General features: G+C 35.6%; 1 protein-coding gene across 12 annotated transcripts in view; it reads left to right on the top strand.

Annotated features, from left to right (window-relative positions):
* CYRIA (CYFIP related Rac1 interactor A) overlaps nucleotides 1–19383 on the top strand; it is a 53361-nt gene that overhangs the window by 31310 nt on the left and 2668 nt on the right. For 3 of the 12 annotated variants that reach the window (XM_032682795.1, XM_032682797.1, XM_032682798.1), the window contains exons 4-12: nucleotides 3169–3248; nucleotides 11896–12017; nucleotides 12939–13044; nucleotides 13807–13943; nucleotides 14027–14104; nucleotides 14377–14493; nucleotides 14589–14668; nucleotides 16426–16552; nucleotides 19014–19135. In XM_032682795.1, the coding sequence (XP_032538686.1) occupies nucleotides 3176–3248; nucleotides 11896–12017; nucleotides 12939–13044; nucleotides 13807–13943; nucleotides 14027–14104; nucleotides 14377–14493; nucleotides 14589–14668; nucleotides 16426–16552; nucleotides 19014–19135 (962 nt within the window). In that variant the 5' untranslated portion in view covers nucleotides 3169–3175. Of the gene's footprint in view, nucleotides 1–514; nucleotides 1150–2900; nucleotides 2981–3168; nucleotides 3249–11895; nucleotides 12018–12938; nucleotides 13045–13806; nucleotides 13944–14026; nucleotides 14105–14376; nucleotides 14494–14588; nucleotides 14669–16425; nucleotides 16553–19013; nucleotides 19136–19383 lie in introns of those variants that run through there. The other 9 variants (XM_032682799.1, XM_032682800.1, XM_032682796.1 and 6 more) reach the window with 8 other exon arrangements.

The raw sequence follows: 19383 nt of genomic DNA, 5'->3' as shown, positions 1-19383 counted from the left end.
AACATGTCATAATTTTTAAAGCGTAGTTAAAAGTTAGAATTTTAAGGGATTTAGAGACTAAAGAGAAGCCACTGTCATTTAGTGCAACATCAGCAATATTTTTATATATGCATTGAGTCTCATTTCAACATTTAAACTGATTTTACGGTAAGTAAAATAAAATGCTTTCCAGTTTTATTAAATGGATTTTTATGCTCTTAAGTTAAACCTTCCTTATTTGCTTCTGTGCATCAGCTGTTATTTGCATTTTTCTTGCAACCACAGTATATATCCTGACCTGCTCAGAATGCCTTCCATTAGTGACTTTGAAATTCCATTAAAAATTATCCTGGAGGTAACTTGCAGTTCCTGAGGTTTGGCATATTTTGTTAGAGTTTTTAAGGAAAGACAGTTTGGAAGATCCAAGTACTGGGAAGCAGCAAGCTATCCAGAATAAAATAATTCAGTTTGAGGCAAGGAATTGTGTTTATTAGCACGTCCATTGAGGTGAAGGTTGGCCTTTTAATTCGGAGTCAAAACTTAGTGTTGAATGAAGAATTATACTTGAAAGCTTCTTGGAACTAGATGTTGCTTTTAGTTTTGTTTTTTAGAAAACTATTAAGAAATTATTTCAATTCGTAGCATTCAATTAAAGCATGTTTAGCAGCTACCTGAACCATATTTTCTGGATGTTGATGTTGAATATGAATATTTTTGGAGTTGAGGTACTTTGAAAATAGATGGTGTCAAACCAGAGCCTTCAGGATCTTTGGAAAATTCTACCTGACCATGAACATGTGTATAAGTTTGTACAGGGTTCTGTTTCATACTTGTGACCTAAATAGCTGAATCAGTTTTTACACAAGGATTGAAGGAAAGGGGAATAAAATGAAAAACAAGCTAAAAAATACAACAAAAGTTCCGGAAAAATACTCAGAAATCTCCCAAGCCGAGTTGTGCTGTACTTGTGTAAGAAGGATCAGAAAGCAGAGCTTGGGCACATGACCTCAAGCTACTCAGTGCAAATGAGGGAGCATATCCTCAGGTTTTTGGCACAAAGGGTTTCTTGCTGTTCAAAGCATACTATCAGCTAAACCAGTTCTGGATGCAGTGCAGACTTTGGCAGTAGAAGAAATGGTTGGATGCTCTCTGAAGATTGAAGGCAATGAGGTAAGATATGGCTTAAAATGAGTTGAAAATGAAGAATCCATGCTGAGTCAGTCATTTAGATTGTGTTACTATTGCATAGTGTAATTTTTTTCTTTCAAGGTTGTGAAAAGGAAAATAAGTGTATACACATTATCTTGTTCCTCTTAGCTAATGCTGATAAAATATATTATGCCAGTTTGATGAAAATATTAAATTATTGAAGATACAAGTTTTAACACTGTATAAAATCTGTTTTGCTTTGTCTGCATGTTTTTCCCCTTTCTAGGAACAGTGTATTTTTTTTCCTGCCTATAAATGAATGTAACTTTACAAATAATGGAAAATGCTTCTTTATGTTTCAATTTTGTATATGCAAGATGCTGCTAATTGCAAAGGGCTTGACAGTCTGCTCACTGAATTTGTTCTGGAGAGAAAATTTTGAAGTAGTATTTAATGCAAAACAAAGCCATTTGTCTAACAAAAGCCTTGTTTACATGAAGCTGCATGCTCTGAAGAGAATATTGATTAAATTTATATCATTTTATGGTATGATTGTGGCTATTTTGAAATCTGCAAGCCTCACATTACCTTCCTAGCTTTTCCTGCTATAGAAATATATCCCTTATATGTACGTAGAAATTAGGATTGATGATACTTTCTCTACTGTAATGCTTGTGGGAGAACTTGAAAAAAGCTTTGTCTCATAGTATCAGCCATGTGCATGCTTAGAATAATTTTTTGTGGTCTGATTTCTTAAGTGGGAAAAGAGTTAAACTGAATCACAGATGAACATCAGATCTGAGCCCCAAGAGCTATGGCATAGAGTACTGAGAATATTTATCTTTGAGGCAAAAATCAGTTTTCAACCTGCATTTTAAATCTAAAATTACATTTTCCTACATCCCTCCAGGCAAACCTCTTTGTCCTTATATGTGCTTTTCATGGTTTAATTATTCTCTCTTCTGACAAAAAGTTTAAGTTTGACCAAGAAAGCTCTACTTCTACATAGTTTTAGAATAATTTATCTTCTTAAGGACTGTACTGGTAAAAAACTTTTCTTCAAATCTCCTTCCTACTTATCTTTCATAGAGACTTCCTTTTTTAAGAATTGGTCACTTTTCCTTTTGGGAGTTTTTCATAACTTGACATGCAAAGACTTCCAAGATGATAAAAGATAGGAATAACAGATAAAAAGATAAAGTTTGAACCTCCTCTTTTTTTCATTTTTTTCTTAATGCATACATGCATTTTAAAAGTTAAAAAGAGCTGTTCTTTGTGATAGATTGTTGCAGTAATATTTTATAAAATCTTGCTGATTGGAAACAGATTTTTTTTCTTAAATTGGGTTATTTTCTTAAAATAACATGGATTTATGCTGAGGAACCTAGGACAAGTATTAAGACCTCAGTTTTTACTTTAAAATGGTGTTCGCTAATAAAGAATCCAGAAATTTAGAGGATTTACAAATAGAGATGTAGCTCTGAGTTTGTTTCTCTTGCTAAGTAAATAAACTTATAAATACCTGTTTATATTCTGGGATGTTATATGGAAGTTTAAATTTCAGTTTGTTGAATGGAATTATTTCTGTGTTTGTCCAAGATTTTCCTCTTTCTTTCACTACTTATAAATACCACAGAACTGACCATCAAAATGTTTCTCATGGTCCAGAATGTGACAAAGTGTAGAATATATGATCAGACTGTGTCAAGCCTTTAGCTGTAGCATTCTGTGTTTATGTGTATAACTGTTTACGATTTTGTTGCATTTACTAGGTTTGCTGGGATGGGTAATCTTCTTAAGGTCCTTACCAGGGAAATTGAAAACTATCCACATTTTTTCCTGGATTTTGAAAGTAAGTTCAAACAATTACAAGACAATGAGAGATTCTTTTCCCTGACTTAACAGCAAATTGAGGAAAAACTTTTAATATCTGATTGCTTAGAGTGTGTATTTTCCACCACAACCAGTCTGTCCAAGTCCTTGTCTCTAAAATCACTTGTTCACTCAGGACTCCTTTTCTCTTCCTTTTCTATTTTTCAGGAACCAAATGGGAAATCTTTTAAAAGTTCTCACTTGCACAGAGCTTGATCAGGGGCCAAATTTTTTCCTTGACTTTGAAAGTGAGCAAAGCTTCTTGCCTGGCTTGCCTTCTTTGCTTATTATTTCCTAATAAACTGCATGTGCTCATGCATCATAAAGCAATTCAAAAGGGATTTGCAAACAAATCAAATTACACTTCAGTAGAATACTGCTTTTTGATATTTAAAGAACCATACAAAATTCCTTCAATTCATTCTGAGCAGAGAAAGAGACAGAAAGGTAGATATGCAAGTAAAACCTTACCTTCAGTTAAATTCAAAACGTTTATGAGCCGTTGTTAAATTTACATATGAGTTAACTCAGCCTCGACTTTTTTTAACAAATCAGGATTAAAAAAAAATTATGATTCTTCCTTGAATGAAAATACCTATTTGAAATAAAAAGCTGAAAAAATATAAGCAGTTGGGGTGTAACTATTTTGGTTGGTTCAGTGATGATTTAACTGGGATTATAGTTTCTAAAAAGTAGTGAAGGGGTCAAAGTGTATGCACTTGATTGCATCTCTCTTAATTGCATGGTTATGAGTTTGCAGAACGGCATTCTAATTTCCTTGTCATGTCTATATTTGATTCAAAGCTGTTTCACTTTTGCTGATTATATTTTCCCTGCATGTACTTCTAGACATTCTCATCAAATCCTTTAATATGGCTTTAATCTTTCTTCACTACATACATGAAATGCTTTTTATTTAAAACACTAACAGTGTGTGATGATTTGTCTCTTAATACCTCTCTTCTAAAAAAAAAATTCAAAAAAAAGTTTTGAGAAAAGCCAGTGTCTTTAAAATAACTTTCTTTTGTAGCATTGGTTTAAGAGAGCATTTTGGGTGTTTAAACACATATTTTATCATCTCGAAATAGTTTTGTTCTTTCATTATTTATTCCTGAATTATTTTTCTGAAAAAAGTAACTGACACATTCTGAGTGTATGTGTGTGTCTGCACTCTGAAGCACTGCTTCAAAAAGTCAGCTAGGGTGTATGACTGTAACTGTGTTCATGTCTTCTCATCTAGATCGTAATAACCTCATTATGAAGAATCAATTGATGAAAAAAAGTTAATTGGTTAGTTTGGGTTTAGGACAAGTTACTGTGAGCCGTGTATCCCCCCTCCACTGTCTATATCATTTGAAAATTTTATTGTCATCCTAGGATGACAAACTTTATCCAAACCACCACTTAATTTTTTTTTTTAATCAAACTTTTGAAGGCCTTGTGCTCTGTGGCTTTGCCAAGGTACTGTGGAAGTTTTCAGCTGATCCGAGGTTCCAGATTTAATCAGCCCCACTGTGGCCTGGACGATAAGAAAGTGTTCCTGACCCAGGCTACAGGAAAGAGGTGGTCTGGCAGTGGGAAGCCTTGGTAGAGGTGGTGATGAGAGGGGAAAATATCAGGTTTGTTGCCTTGGCAGTGAAGGTTGGTTTTTGTTCTAAAGGCACATGTCCAAGGACTGAATGTGTTGAAGTGCCCTCTCCCAGGGAAGGTCCAGTGGTCAGTGCACACTAGTCAGGCACAACTACATGCAGAGGAATGAAACTGTCACCTCCAAATTTCCATGGGTTTGGTGCTCATGAGTGGAAGTTTAAAATGTTTTTCCTGTGAAATACAGTCCTGGAGGTTTTTATTGACACGAAATCTGTATTGGGTCAAAGGGGTGTGACTGAAGATGGCTGTGGTTGTGTGCTTTGGTCTCCTTTAATTGACCATCTTACAGTGCCAAAGGATGCTCTCAGTGGACATAGTTCAGAGTCTGGTGTGTGCAGTGTGTGTGGTGTGTGCTTGCTGGACATTGTGACTTTCTGTGGCCTGAGCTGTCAGTTTGAGCTCATGGATGAAAATGGTCACTTCAGTTGGCCATTTGGAGGATGAGGGGTATGCTGAGCTGATTTACTGTATTCATTGTTTGCATCAGCATATTGCTTTCCAGGTTTTGTGCACTTTTTCATTAGGCAGGAGCTTAAATCTCAAAGTAAATATGTCAGCACTGCTTCTGAAATGTTTACAGAGATTTTGGATTCTCCTACCCTGGCATTTTTTGCTATTCTTCATTTGGTATGTATTGTATCTGAAAGGAGGGGGTGTGACATACTCCCTGCTACGTATATAATGTGCCACACAAATACTGCTTAAAAAGCAAGAGACAGCCTTCTTTCTCCAACGCAGGGGAAAAACAGATATAATATGTCTACGTGCCTCAAAAAAGCAGAGGCTTTAATGTGTTTATGTAAAGAAAGTGGGAAAATAACATTAAGGTGTCAACTTCATTTGACAGTTGATTTAATCTGTGCTGTTCCCAAAGGGGTCATCCCATGGGTGATGGTTGGCTACATGGTCTCATATCCTTGTGCTAGAATTGAGATGAACACATGATTGCTCTCATCATGAATGACAGCTGTGTGGGAAAATTAACTTACTAAGAACTAGACCCCACCAAATTACCACTTTACCTCTCTCCCCTCTCTTCTAAGTACTCGTCCAGTCAGGTCAGGGTGATGAGGATGATGGTGTGGTTGGAGGAGCCCTAGCAGTGGCACATGGATGGGAACACAAATGCAGGAGAGGATGGCAAGCACTTGTATGGATTTAGATTTATTTATGGTTTGGATTTTATTTATTATAGATAGCCTATGTCAGTATAGTAGCTTTTTATTCTGTTATTTTCCCTTATTACCCTTAACTAACACATTTTAGAGGCAAGGATGAGTCGTTCTGTGCAACAAAAATTAATTTATTTTCTTGTTAATTACTCTTCCCCAGAGCAAAATTCTGTTTTGCTGAAAAATTTGAGAAGAACAATCTTGTACTGCATCTTTTGAAAAATTCCATTATGGATTTTTGTTTGTTTAAAATTTACTTAGTGGCAAGTTGCTTTTCATCAGCTGCGTGCTCACTTTGCTCTTGCATATTTTTCACCAGACTGATTTTTTCATATTTAACCTTTCAGCATCTGTTCTATGGAATTCTTGAGGTCTTGAAAAATGGGCAGGTAGAAATAGGAACACTTAGAAAAATTAAGTTTTTTCAATGTATTCTGTTACTTTTTCAAACTCTGCCTTGTGCTATATTTGAAAATGGGAAGGAATCATGAAAAAAAAAGAAGTAAGTTTCAAAATTTCATCTTCCATTTTTTGTTGTTGGGTTTTTTGGTTTTGGTTTTTTATTTTTAATAGCTATTTTAATTTTTCCCTAGAAAAGTTTAGGTTAAAAAAAAAAAAGGTTTAAAATCATCTCTTTTCCATTGCTTTCCTGCAGCTGTCCACATCATCAGTTGTAATTCCTTTTGACACCTGTTGCTGACATTATTCTTCAATCGAAATTGGGAACTAGGTTTTGTAACTCCATGGTCATACCTGAAAAAACTTGAATCCAGCATTAATTTTAGTTAATGTTGTATAGCAAAAGCAATTCTGTTTGCTCCCCAGTATTAATTTTAGCGTTAGGCAGTTACTCTGGATCTGTGCAAGAAACAATCTGAAGAAACATTCAATCCAACCTTGAAAGCAAACGAGAAATGGGAATTGTGGGCATGTGGGGAATAGTGTTCTCCTATGCAGGTGGAAAAGCCTTTTCTTTGAGGTGAATTGCAAAGTATATGTATTTAGCCAAATTACTCTTTTTAAGGTCTACTGAAAGGTTTACATAAGGAAAAAGAATTTCATGCTTCTCGGAAAGGGCACTATGGCTGTTTTATACTGGGATCTTGGTGTGGGTATTTTTAATCAAACTGCTACCTATTGGATTTGATTATATACCCCTTACTTTACCTTAAGTTCTTCTTAGCTCTCAACTTGAAAAATAATGTTAGGAAGAGAGAGTGCCTGGCAGGTCTTGAGAGTCCTGGATTTCAGGATTTCGCAAGCCCACAGGGTGAATTCTCTTGAAATGGATTTTGTCAGTTCAAGAACTATTTTGTTCTTTAGATGTTGACCTTATTTAAATTAGTCACAGATAAATGAATTCTGGGTATTTGAGCTCTTTGCATAGCAGCTTACAATTGCTCTTTTTTGCAGAAAATCTATTGTCAAATTACTGCTGCCTTTTTCAGGCAGAGTAAACAAATAATTCCACATGAATTCTTGGAAATAATTTGGAGTTTGAGGCAACAACAATTTATTTTGAACCTAAAAGACTAAAGCTTATAGATTATTGAGAGGAGGTATCCTTAAGGGACATCTACAGTCCCATCCTCTCCTCAAATACCTTTTGTAAGACCAAACTCTCTAACCTTAATGTGAGCAGGTTCCTTTTTTTCTTAAATGTTAGCTGGGTAGGCTTGTTACCTGATCCTAATTTAATCCCTCTCATAGCCTCCATGATTCTTATTTTCTAAGATTCCCCCCCATCCCCAGAAAGATTCATGAAATTTTCAGTTATTGTTCATGTATGATTAAAAGGGTCTGGGAGCAAAACAACTGCCCACTTTACACATAATAGGATATTAATTAATACCCTTACTGCACAGGCAGCGGGACTGGGGATATGATCTGGACCCAGCCTGCAGGAAGTTACACTCACCTCCTGTGCAGAATGCCCTAAGCAGGAGCTACAGCTCAGCTGGAGAGAGGCTGGGTGTCCATTCCATGTCCACCACAGAGCTGAGCCTGGCTCTGCCGTCCTTGGCACAGCACTCTGCCTGTAGGATAAAATTCAAGAACCCATTGTAGCCTGGATAGGGTACTGGTGCTGTCCAGTACTAGGGTTTTTTAATATATGGAGTATAGAAGGTTCTGGTACCCTCTAAAGTGTATTACTCACTGTAGTTGTAATGCCTTTGCTCTTTTCTAGGAGCTGTTCATCTAATTTTGTGCCAAATTGGCATGGAAAAAAAGATTGTCATGGTTACAAACTTGAAATAGGACTTTAGCATTATGCAGTTAAATATGTGTACTGCTCTCTTAACTGGCTGGCTGATGGAATTATTGGCCACCTTCAGCAGATGGCATGAAAAGCTGAAAGCAGAGCCTGTGAGAGCTCTTGTTTAACTCGCTTTCTTTTGCTATGGTATTGAGGTCAGAAGGGTATGGTATTTTTATGACAAATATGATTCCATATTCACTGAAATGGAAGCACTAACCATCCTCAGTGGGAATCTTCTTAACCACCTGAGAGTGGAATAAACTTCTGAGCTTTTGGTCTGCATTTCAGATTGAGAAAGGGTGTGTGAGTTTGAAGTGCTTCTTTTAGTACTGTTTTGTTATCTCTTCATTAAAATTAATTACTGAGATACCATTATCCTTCATTTTGTATTGATAAAGGCTTCATATCCTTTCTATATTTAATCTGGTCCTATGAGTACTACTGTCTTACCTCCCTAGCAGTTTCTAATGCACATTTGGTGAAGGATGAGATAGATACCTTGCGCTGCTGGAGGGGTTTTCTGAAACAAGTGACAGGTATTTTTCTAAGAAAATAATGAAGATCCCACTTTCATGCCTGACCATTTACCTGAAATACTTAATGCATCTACAAATGGATTGTGTTGGATCCAGCTTTCCTCCTTGTTTTTATGAAATGCAAAGTGCCATCCAAAACATGGTACAGACCATGCATAAAGGTGAAAGAAGCATGTGTTCATGGAAGGGATGAATTATCATGTCCTGGTTATTTCTGATGGAACCAATAGAACTGCATTTCTCTCCAGAGCTAAAATTTTGAAATTTTGCTGATAGAATCTGTATATGGAAGATTCAAGCCTCCACTAGGATTCATGTAGTTGTTGGGTTTAGGGTTCACATTAGAAATATTTGGCCAAAGGGAGGTAAAAGGGCTTTCTATTTTGTCTTATTAAAGACAGCATGCTCTGAATGCTACTCATGAGTACTCCAAAAACTCAGACTTGAAATCAAAGTCTGGTCATTATGGTAGCTTATTACTAAGAAGGCCTGCATCCAGCATGAGTTAGTCAGTGGCAGTGGTTTTATTTATAAATGGGCTCAGATTGCTTAAGTGTGTGCTGGTTCTGTGGTGGCATGAGGATAAGTGGTGAACGCTGCCAGGTAGTGATCCCATACAGTGATTCAGGACTGGCATTTTTTAGTTCAGAACAGAGAAACAGGCTTTGGTATCGTTGGAATAGAAAGCCAGTTTTAAAAGCCAAAATCTACCATGAAGTCTATATTCCTTTTAGTTCTTGTTGCTGTTTTTATTGTTGTTGTTGACAGTAAGATAAAATTGTTTTCAAAGTGATCCATTGAAGTTAATTTAGCTGACCATTTTTGGCAGGATCTTCATGTAAAATCCCTTTTGAAACATGGCCATGGTCTTTTCAGAACATCTGTTTGCATAACATGTATTTCATAAATAAGATGCATGTTTTTTTTAAAAGCTTGAATCATCCTCCCTACCTTTATTTTTAAGCTAAACATTTCCAGCATAAATATAAACAGCTTCTGCAAATGCAAGCTAAGCCTGTTGCTCTGTAGCCTTTGCAGCCCTCTTCCTCTCCCTTCTCTTTCTTTCCCATCTCCCACACACCTACATTCCTCTTGCTCCTACTTCCCCAGGTGCTGTGATACTACAGAAAACTCAATGAGTTTCAAATATTCCTCCTTCCCCAACTCTAAAAGATAAATTTGAAAAATATTTACAATAAAGTGTGTAACTAAAGGCCATTTTGAAGTCCAAAAGTGCTGAGCAATCTATAATATTTACATCCCTATTAGGCACTAATTTTTTTTTAAGAAAAGAAATTGTGAAAAGTAACATAGAAGTACTTTATTAGCCAACAAAGTTAACAACATACTTCACATGCAAATTTTACATTCATGAACTGCATTATCAAGTTATTTGTTCTCTTTGGTGTTAGTATTCACTGAAAATGTTATTTTAATTAACTTTTATTTAACTATTAAAATATAGATACTGATTTATGTGCAACTCTTACCTTTCCCTACTCTGCTGTTATATGATTGGTAGCTGCTTAGCAAGATCACCACTTTCCTCATTAAATTCAGAAGGGTTTTCTGTTTTGCTTGTTTATCACAAGGTGACAGACCCCTTCCAGTGTATACCTGAGATTTCTTGCAGCTTGAGGAAAGAACCAGTCTGGAACACTGTAAACTTAATGTAACTGATAGACTGGTTCAGCATCCAGATGGGATTTTCCTGTGGGGTTTTTCCCTTTAATGCTACTTTCTCTCACTTTTTGAAAGATAATGGAATTTTTTAGTCACATGAAGTATTTTGGCTATAAAATCCAGCTAAGTAAGCCCAGCTTATGTTTTCTTTCACTTTTTAAATAAGATTAAGGAAAACTTCCAGAATAAAAGGAAAGTCAAATCAATGTTGTTTTTTATGTGGCCAGTCTCATGGGACTCATGATGTCATAGGAATATAGGAAAGATTTTAAGTGCTAGTTGCTTCAGAACTACAGACATGTAAATCTCAGCCATTTGTGTCCCATTCATGCAAGGTCAATAGATAACTTGAAACATCTAAACAAATTATCCTCACCTGAAACATCATGGAGAGGGTGACTGTTCTTTCCATACACTCCAATGTGAACTGGTTCATTTGCTTCTGATGGGGGCTGGGTAAATGAATCCTGTGCTGATACATGGGTATAAAAATGTGTCTGTTGTCTTAAGAAGAGTGATAAGACTAAATAGAAAAAGTATTTTTAATAATTCTTGTCTACTAATGTAGAGATGTGTACTGTAACTCGTCTTAACTGATGAGTTTTGAAGTTATCTCATTCCTTTTAATTCAAACAAACAGTCACTAAGATTCACCTTCAAAGTAATTTTTTTCTTCCCTAAAAATTAAAATTCTGTCTTTACAAGCTAATACAAAACTAAGTAAAAAAAAAAAAATAGGTATATCTCCGTAGAAATGTGCTAGGACAATGTCATTGTTCCTACACATACTGACTGCAATCCCATATATAGGTCATCTAGTCTTTGGTCAGTGCTTGTCATCTTTATGTTTTAAAGCAAAAGAAGACAGAAGATCTCTACCTTGTCTAACATGCCTGTGTTCTGGTCATAACATCACTCCTTGGTGTCACATTGCCATGTAAATCCCATAGGATTAGATTTGAATGGGAAAATTGATCTACTTTCAAATGTCATTTCTCTGAACAATAGAGGTCTACAGGTCACTCCCACCCTGAAAACTGATTATTGGCAGATCTGAATTTATTTTAGTGACAGAAATGATCTCTGGCATACTGAGAAAAAATGTATTTTTAACAGTAGTGTATCTGTGTTTTACAAAAGGAGAAATAAATTACCCTAGTTAAGGAAACCCGGAGCAAAGTCAAAGTGGAGTAATATCCCACTGCTCCGTCCATTGAAAGGCCTGATTTTATCCCCAAGCTGCAAGAAAAGTGAACAATTCTTTGTAATTGAGCTGTGGAGCTCATAAAAGAGAGGGACTGATGCGTTATCCTGTTTTCTAATAACATTGCTTTATGATACTGCTGCTCTTTAAAATGCTGCATTTTGAGAAGAGGCATTATGAGCCAGAGCATACAAAAACTGTTCTATTTTTCCTTCCTTGCTATAAAAAGCAGAGACTTGGATGTTAGCAGAATGGCAGTGCAGTATAATTGTATATTAAAAATATCTACATCAGTCAAACTGGATATAGTGTTAAGTAGAACTGAGTAATCTTGCCATTTGTATTGCAGCTTCCTTTTGACTTTGTGCATTTTGCTTTTCTGTTTCTTAGATGCACAGCCCACAGATGGAGAAAGGGAGGTATGGAATCAGATCAGTGCAGTTTTACAGGACTCGGAAAGTATGCTCGCAGACCTTCAGGCTTACAAAGGAGCAGGACAAGAAATTAGAGATGTATGTTTGTTAATGAGAGTTCTTTGGAAGCAAAATCAAGCAAAACTCAATATGTTCCTAGCTTCTGTTCTCTATCCAAGGACATTGAATGAATTTATATGAAAGTCTCATTAAAATTGTATTTATAAAATACGTTACAGATTATGCATAATATTCAATATAAATGCCTAATGTGAAGTCATTAAATGATGGCTGTTGGAACTTCTTTTAAGTTTTCTGTTAGTAATTAGTAATTATTTTTCACTTTAAGAAACACCATTTTATATACCCTGTTTCATGTATCTCCTAGTAGAGAAGTTGAGGACATGGAAGAAATAATACTTGGATGTTAGAAACACATGACAAAAGTAGTTGTTCTTCTGTGTAAGTGGAATAATGAACCACAGTAAATTTTAACCTTACATCCACTTTATTCTGTGAAACTGGTCCTGAAGTACAGTTTTGAACTGTAGCTTACAATTTTTCTCAGGTGACCAAACCTTTTCCTGCATCAGCTTTGCTGTTACTGTTACTGTGAGTGAACTGTTGATTACTTAAGAACTTCAACATGTTGAAGATCTCAAAATCACCAAAACCTTGAATAAAAGGCTACTTCTGTAACCAGTAGTCATATAAAAGGTTTTTTATCTGGTGCTTTTACAATAGTTTTGTTCCCAAGAGAATACACTAGAGCATGTTTCCCTGTGTCAGTGGTGCACTGTAATGAATGATTTTAAATTGGTATGTTACAGGGGGACAGGGAAGGTGGAAAAAATGGTATTTTTTTTACTTATTAATGTTCTGTTCCTATGTAATATAATTTCTCAGAATTGTTCTACGTTTTACAATACTTACTTTTTAAAATAATGTGGAAAAATTACAGACTACCTTTTGCTTGTTATTTGTTTATCACAGTTCTTTACAGTAATATTTTCATTTCAGGCAATACAAAATCCCAATGATATCCAGTTGCAAGAAAAAGCATGGAATTCAGTCTGTCCTCTGGTTGTAAGGCTGAAGCGCTTTTATGAGTTTTCACTCAGATTAGGTGAGCCCTGTTTTAATATGTTTGTTTAATAGGTTATTTATATATAGAAAAATAGAAACTTTCTTTATACACAGACTTTTAAAGAATTAATATTCTTTCTGTTTGATATCAGCAGACATTTAACTGCATTACATTTGTCAAGGCATATTTTTAATCTTAATTTAACTTTGTCATCTCTATAAACACAAAAAATTATATAATTGCTCTTTGAATTAGGACTCTGGAAGAGAAAAAGTTTGCAAGAATATATGTATGAAGTGGGAGAGCTCCCAGTGCAAGGGAATTCTACAGCATCCTGCTAACTAAGTCTTTCACTTTTTGAGTTATACTGGTAATTATAGCCACAAGAGCTAATTTATATTGCTATCAGTGCCTAGGAGTACACTTTTAGTAACAGAGATGCCAGAATAATCTATACTGAGCTGATGGCTAATTGGGGAAGATGAAAGAGAAAGAGTTGAATATCTTGAATGAATATAAGAGTTGAATGCAAGAAAAATGCTTCCTCTAGAATTCTTGATAGGGATCCCAGATAAAGGGAAAAGAGCTCAGTGATACAAAATGGAGAGAAAATGGCAGAGCCTAAGAGGCAGGTGTCTTTGACTGATGGTTCTCACTTTAAGATAGTAAGAAAAAGCATTTCTGTTAGGGCTCTGCATGTAGAGGGTTCCTTCCCTTCAAAAGTAGTATATTTAGATATGCACTTAAAACTTTTTCATAATGTGGACTGACTAGAATTTGTGCTTCTGATTTTATATTCAGAGAAAGCCCTGCAGAGCTTACTGGAATCACTGACCTGCCCTCCTTACACTCCGACTCAGCACCTGGAACGGGAACAGGCTCTAGCAAAAGAGTTTGCAGAAATATTACATTTTACTCTTCGTTTTGATGAACTTAAGGTTAATAAAATCTTTTAATACATTTTGATTTTACCATGTGTTTTGAACCAAAACTGATTATTTCCTGTTCGTCTTCTTGAAAGATGAGAAACCCAGCAATTCAGAATGACTTCAGTTATTACAGGCGGACAATAAGTCGCAACAGAATAAACAACATGCATGTAAGTAAATAAACTCTGATCTGCTGCTCACACTGAGGTATTTATCAGGATACATTTATGCCATTTGTAGTAAAGTTTTTGCTTTTGATTCGCTAGCTGTCGTGTTCTCTCCTTCACACTGGGAGTTAATCAGCAGTCCGGATGAAGTGATTAGAGTGGAACTATTCATGCAACAATCTGCTTGCTGACATGAACATGTACTGTATCTTTTTCTTGCTGCTGGCAAGATTTTAAAGAGTTTTGCTGACTATTTTTTCTCCTGTTTTCATCAGCTAGACATTGAGAATGAAGTGAACAATGAAATGGCCAATAGGATGTCCCTGTTTTATGCAGAAGCCACACCAATGCTGAAGACACTCAGTAATGCAACAACACATTTTGTATCAGAAGTAGGTAATGGGGGAGAAAGGTCTAACACAGGCATCCTTGATTTTAATTTTGCATGATGGTTTACTGAACATGGACTTCTTTTTTTACCTTCCAGAACAAAACGTTACCAATTGAAAATACAACGGATTGTCTAAGCACTATGGCCAGTGTATGTAAAGTCATGTTGGAAACACCGTAAGTTTTATCTTAAATCTTGGGGGGGTTGTATGAGAGAAACCTGTATTGTATTTTAAGTTGCCACCTGGGGCACCTCAGTTTTTTCCAATAAAAACTGTATCTTTGCCTTAAGTTGTTACCACTTTTTGTACAGAAAGCACAGCCTGGTATTAGAAAGCCTTACCTCCTGTTTTAACCACCTTATGATGTTTTTCGTGAATCAGCATTGAGTTTTGTTCAAGGGAGCTTACATGGTCAGCCTGCATTTCAACAAAAGGTTAAAATATGAGTGGAATCTCATGCACTCATAGGCTTCAGTGTCTGTGTCTTGTTTAGCCTGGCCCATAGGCCAACTGCTCCCTCCTGTTTGCCCGTGCTGCTCAATTATTAGCACGCAGAGGCAAGATTTTGGCTCTTCCACGCAGAGCTTTAGCAAATGATACACAAGGATTATTTCAAGGATCATCAAAGTAGATATTTTTTTGGATGTAGCCATCTAATTCTAGATATGAAAAAATTCAGCTGTATGATTTTTTCATTCATATGAATGTATTCAGCTATACAGTTGTGTTCATATCTACTGGTGTAGATAATAAGCAGTGGGGTTGTTTATTATTGTTTTGCTGTGCATTTAGCAGAGTATTTTTTAGGTTAGATGTCTCTTTAGTGGAAAACACATACCACATAGAGCCAAAGTAGAGTTTTCTGCCTTTGAATCATTTGCTCATGGCACTATGTAAAAGGCAGAATTTCTGAGGTTTGTTTATGAAAATTCTGGAGAAGTATATGTTGGGGCAGGACTCATCTCACAATCCCAGGACATCGTAGGAGTAGTAATTGAAAAGTAGCTTTATGTGTCAGCTCTTTTTTTGGCCAAAGAAGAGAAACAAAGTTGTGATTCATCTACTAGAAGATTATCTGATATTTAATTCTAATTGTGGAATAATCAAGCATTATCACATCAAAATGTCGTAGCCTTTAAATCTGTTCATGTTATGATGCTGTGTAAGAATAAAAGTTCAAATTGGAAACTGAGATGTACTGTAGTACAGATTTTCATATTTTTAATGTCATTTAAGTGAAAAAATCAAGTTTTGTATTGAAAATAAATTGATATTTATATTGAAATATTTCTACATATTATTTATATTTATAAATTAATTTATATTTAAATGAATTTTCTGTTGAAATTAATGACACTAAACAAATCTATGTATTATCTACTCAAAATAATGTTTGTTAGAATAAATATGATAATTTCTTTTTTGCCCAGTTTCTGTTTTTCTCTGCTGCAGTTCATTTTTCATTTCCTGACAATGGTTTCAGGGATTACAGCCTAGAGGGGCTGTCTTAACAGCGCCACCCATACTCTTATGAAAAGTCAGAGAAAAACTCTGGAATTAATTCAGACCAGTCCTATCTAGTGGTACTTCATACTGGGACACCAGTGTGTTGGGTCTCTGAAGTTAAACAGAATTATGATCAGTCTCCATCATATTTCATGAAGTTTTCTGTGAAGCCATCATCACATACATTTTGTGAAGTGAGGATCTCAACTGTGCATGAGTATTAGCAGAGGTTTACTTCTCTCTATTTGCTTTCTAACCATTCTTCTAAATTGGCAAGGGCTTATGATACTCAGAGATCTTTGAAGTCTTACTGAGGTGCATCTTCAGCCTTAAAATACACTTCAGATTTCATGCACTCACTGTCTAATTTTTTTAAATTGTCTAGTAAAAATCAAGACTGTTTGTTTCTTTTGTTCTGTTTTCCAGAGAGTATAGGAGTAGATTCACCAGTGAAGAGACCCTTATGTTCTGCATGCGAGTAATGGTGGGAGTTATTATTCTGTATGATCACGTTCATCCTGTGGGAGCTTTCTCAAAGACATCAAAGATTGATGTAAGAGATGCTTTTCTTTAATACTCTGTAGGTTTGGGAATACTAGTCTACAGCTCTCTTTCAGCACAAGCTTATGACTTGGTACAAATAATTTTAATTCCTTTTGGATGGCAAAATTTAGAATTTGTCTTCACCTGTGTACTTTAATACATCAGTTAGTTTGAAAGTAAAATAAGGATCAACTTTTTTTTCTTTGCATTTTCTTCCAGATACAGATAATAATTTTTTTTTTGTTAGCTCTGCTTTCTTGCCAAATATATAGTTACACCAAAATAATTTTTTATTACATCTACCCTGGAATATGGTCCATGGTCATAATTTTTTTTTAATCATGTATTTTATTGACCCTGCAATGCTCTTCTTTGGCAGTAGTTCTCTTGTAAATAAGTTCGACATTGTCTCTGCTTTGTGTGAGATCTGAAGTAGCAGAACTGAAATGTTACTGTTGTAATGCTGATAATGACCCTTCAGTTTTAGCGTTAGCATGGCCAGTCACAGGGAAATCAACCTTATTTTTCCATTTGAAAAATTGCAAGCACACATAAAAAAAGCACTCTTATTTTTTTCTATATGTTTTTACAAACCTAAATCTTATGCACGACGTCTTTCAGCAGAAATAATCTGTTATTCATGAAAAAAGATACCAAGTCTTTCCCTTTACAAGACAGCCCGCTTCAAAAGAGAAGAAAAAACATATATATTATTGCCCTCCATGACCCTGGGTCTTCATTAGCATTTTGCTTCTGCAGATACCAGTGTTTTGCCGCATCTCCCCTTTGACTCTGTGCAGAGGGAAAGATGTGTCACAGAGAGGTGAATTGATCTACTCAAGGTCATGAAGCAGATAGAGCGTGGGACTTGAATGCAGATTTCCTGACTGCCAGTTCAGTTTCTTGCCTACAGAGATAACACAAGTGAAATTTTGATAGGACCAAATATACAGTGTGTGTACTTTGTTTCTGACGTTTATCCTAAAGCCCTGTAATCTTACAGTAGGGTTATGGAGAGGTAAATGGGAAGCGGGAGATGTATGACTCAGGGGTTTTTTTAATGACTACGTGGTCCCAAATCTTGACTAAAACTAATTGGTTTAGTGATTCTTCTCAAATTAAAACATCTTCTAATATTTCAGATGATGAGTTTGTTTTACTGTGAAAAACAATTCTTTTTTCCCACTTCTTGGGAGCCATTTCAAGAGAATTTCAGGGACAGTGGAGTATATTACCCTTTCCTTACTCTTTCAAGACTGTTTGAATTTTCATCCCCTTTGAGGGGGATCTGACAGGACGTGTACACCTCTACTGAGTGATGTGCATATAATCTTGAGTTTCTCTAATTTGGGAACAGTAGCGGTGTCACTTCAAAACACGTGGTGCTACCCTGGGAATTTCATCTGATCTCCTGTTTGCAAAGCTAGTTATGCTTTCCAGGTAGAAATGAGCCAACTGGGCAGTAATCAGTGTCTGTTAGACTGGTCACTGCCAAGGAGGCTGAACTACTTTTCTGAGTAATTTTTGTTGGCAAATAAATGGACCCTGCCTTCAGTTAAGTTTTTCATCAGCTGCTTCCTTAATAAGGCAGAGGTGCCTTTTAACTGCAAAGAAAATAGTGGTGCATAGATTTAGCACTCTAATGTGACCTGGAAAATTAGAAGATTCAGATCTTGAGTCAACCATACCTTTATCTGTCATTTTGAATAAGATGGAATTCATCTAGACTAATTTCTGGATAACTATATTAGATGTCTTCATAGCAGTGGGAAGAAATAGGTACTTCTGGGGCATAATTTGTTACATATAAAAGTATATTCTGAATAGGTTAGAGAGATTTCTTGTTTCTCTCTATTGAATAGATAAGGAGTCTGTACAGTGGGTCAAATGAGTTCTACCCCTGCTTTCTCTGCTTTATTTCCCTTTTTGTAAATTTGGACAGAGTTTCAGCCTGTTTTTTGCAGTCTCCACAAAGATGTTCATTCAGCGTAGTGTTTAAAGTCAACATCATGGACTTCTTATCTCAGATTAAATTTGTAACCCCTTGTTATGAAACTAATCATAAGATGTCACCAGTTAAATTTACAACTAAAAACTGAATACTGAAAATTACTTCCTTGTCTTCAAACATAAAAATAAAAGTCGAAGTTAAAACATCTCTTCTGATAGTTGCTAACAACGAGATGGAACTCCCCAAATCATTTTTTTTAGCTTGTATCAGCTGTTCTTAATTTTTTTTTTCTAACTTGGAATTGGAGAAATCACATTCAAGTGAAAATATATATACTTGATATGTAATTTACTCTCTACAAATGCTTATTAAAGGAGATGTTTTCTCCAAAGTTGGGTTTTTAACTTAGATATAATTGTTAATAAGTTTTAATGCTTTTATTGTGTCATATAAAGCAGCATTAACACTCAGTAGGAAAAAAACCCTGCCTGTCTATGGTGAAATTTTTCCTTGTTTTCAGCTAGTGCAGTTCATATATTATTGTTCAATAGTGGCATGCTTCTGTTCCCAGATGAAGGGATGCATAAAAGTTTTAAAGGAACAACCACCTGACACTGTGGAAGGACTTCTGAATGCTCTCAGGTATGTATGGAATAATTGTGTGATTCAGTCTTAGAAAGTTCTCTCTTTATAATTAAGACTCTTCACTTTAGAAACTTGATTTATTAAGACTGTCCTTTGAGGTTTGCCTTCATTACCTGGAGTTTTCTTAATTAGCGTTCATTTCTCTCAGTTTCATTTCAGTTGGATAAGCAGGGATTATAAATATTGTCAACAGTGTATCTAAGCTAAGATTTATTATATAAAATGCCTCAGCAACTAGAACATTT

This window comes from Chiroxiphia lanceolata, chromosome 3, assembly GCF_009829145.1.
Source record: "Chiroxiphia lanceolata isolate bChiLan1 chromosome 3, bChiLan1.pri, whole genome shotgun sequence".
Lineage (NCBI taxonomy): Eukaryota > Metazoa > Chordata > Aves > Passeriformes > Pipridae > Chiroxiphia > Chiroxiphia lanceolata.
Note: the sequence above shows the minus strand (reverse complement) of the source record. Positions and strands in the feature narration are given on the sequence as shown.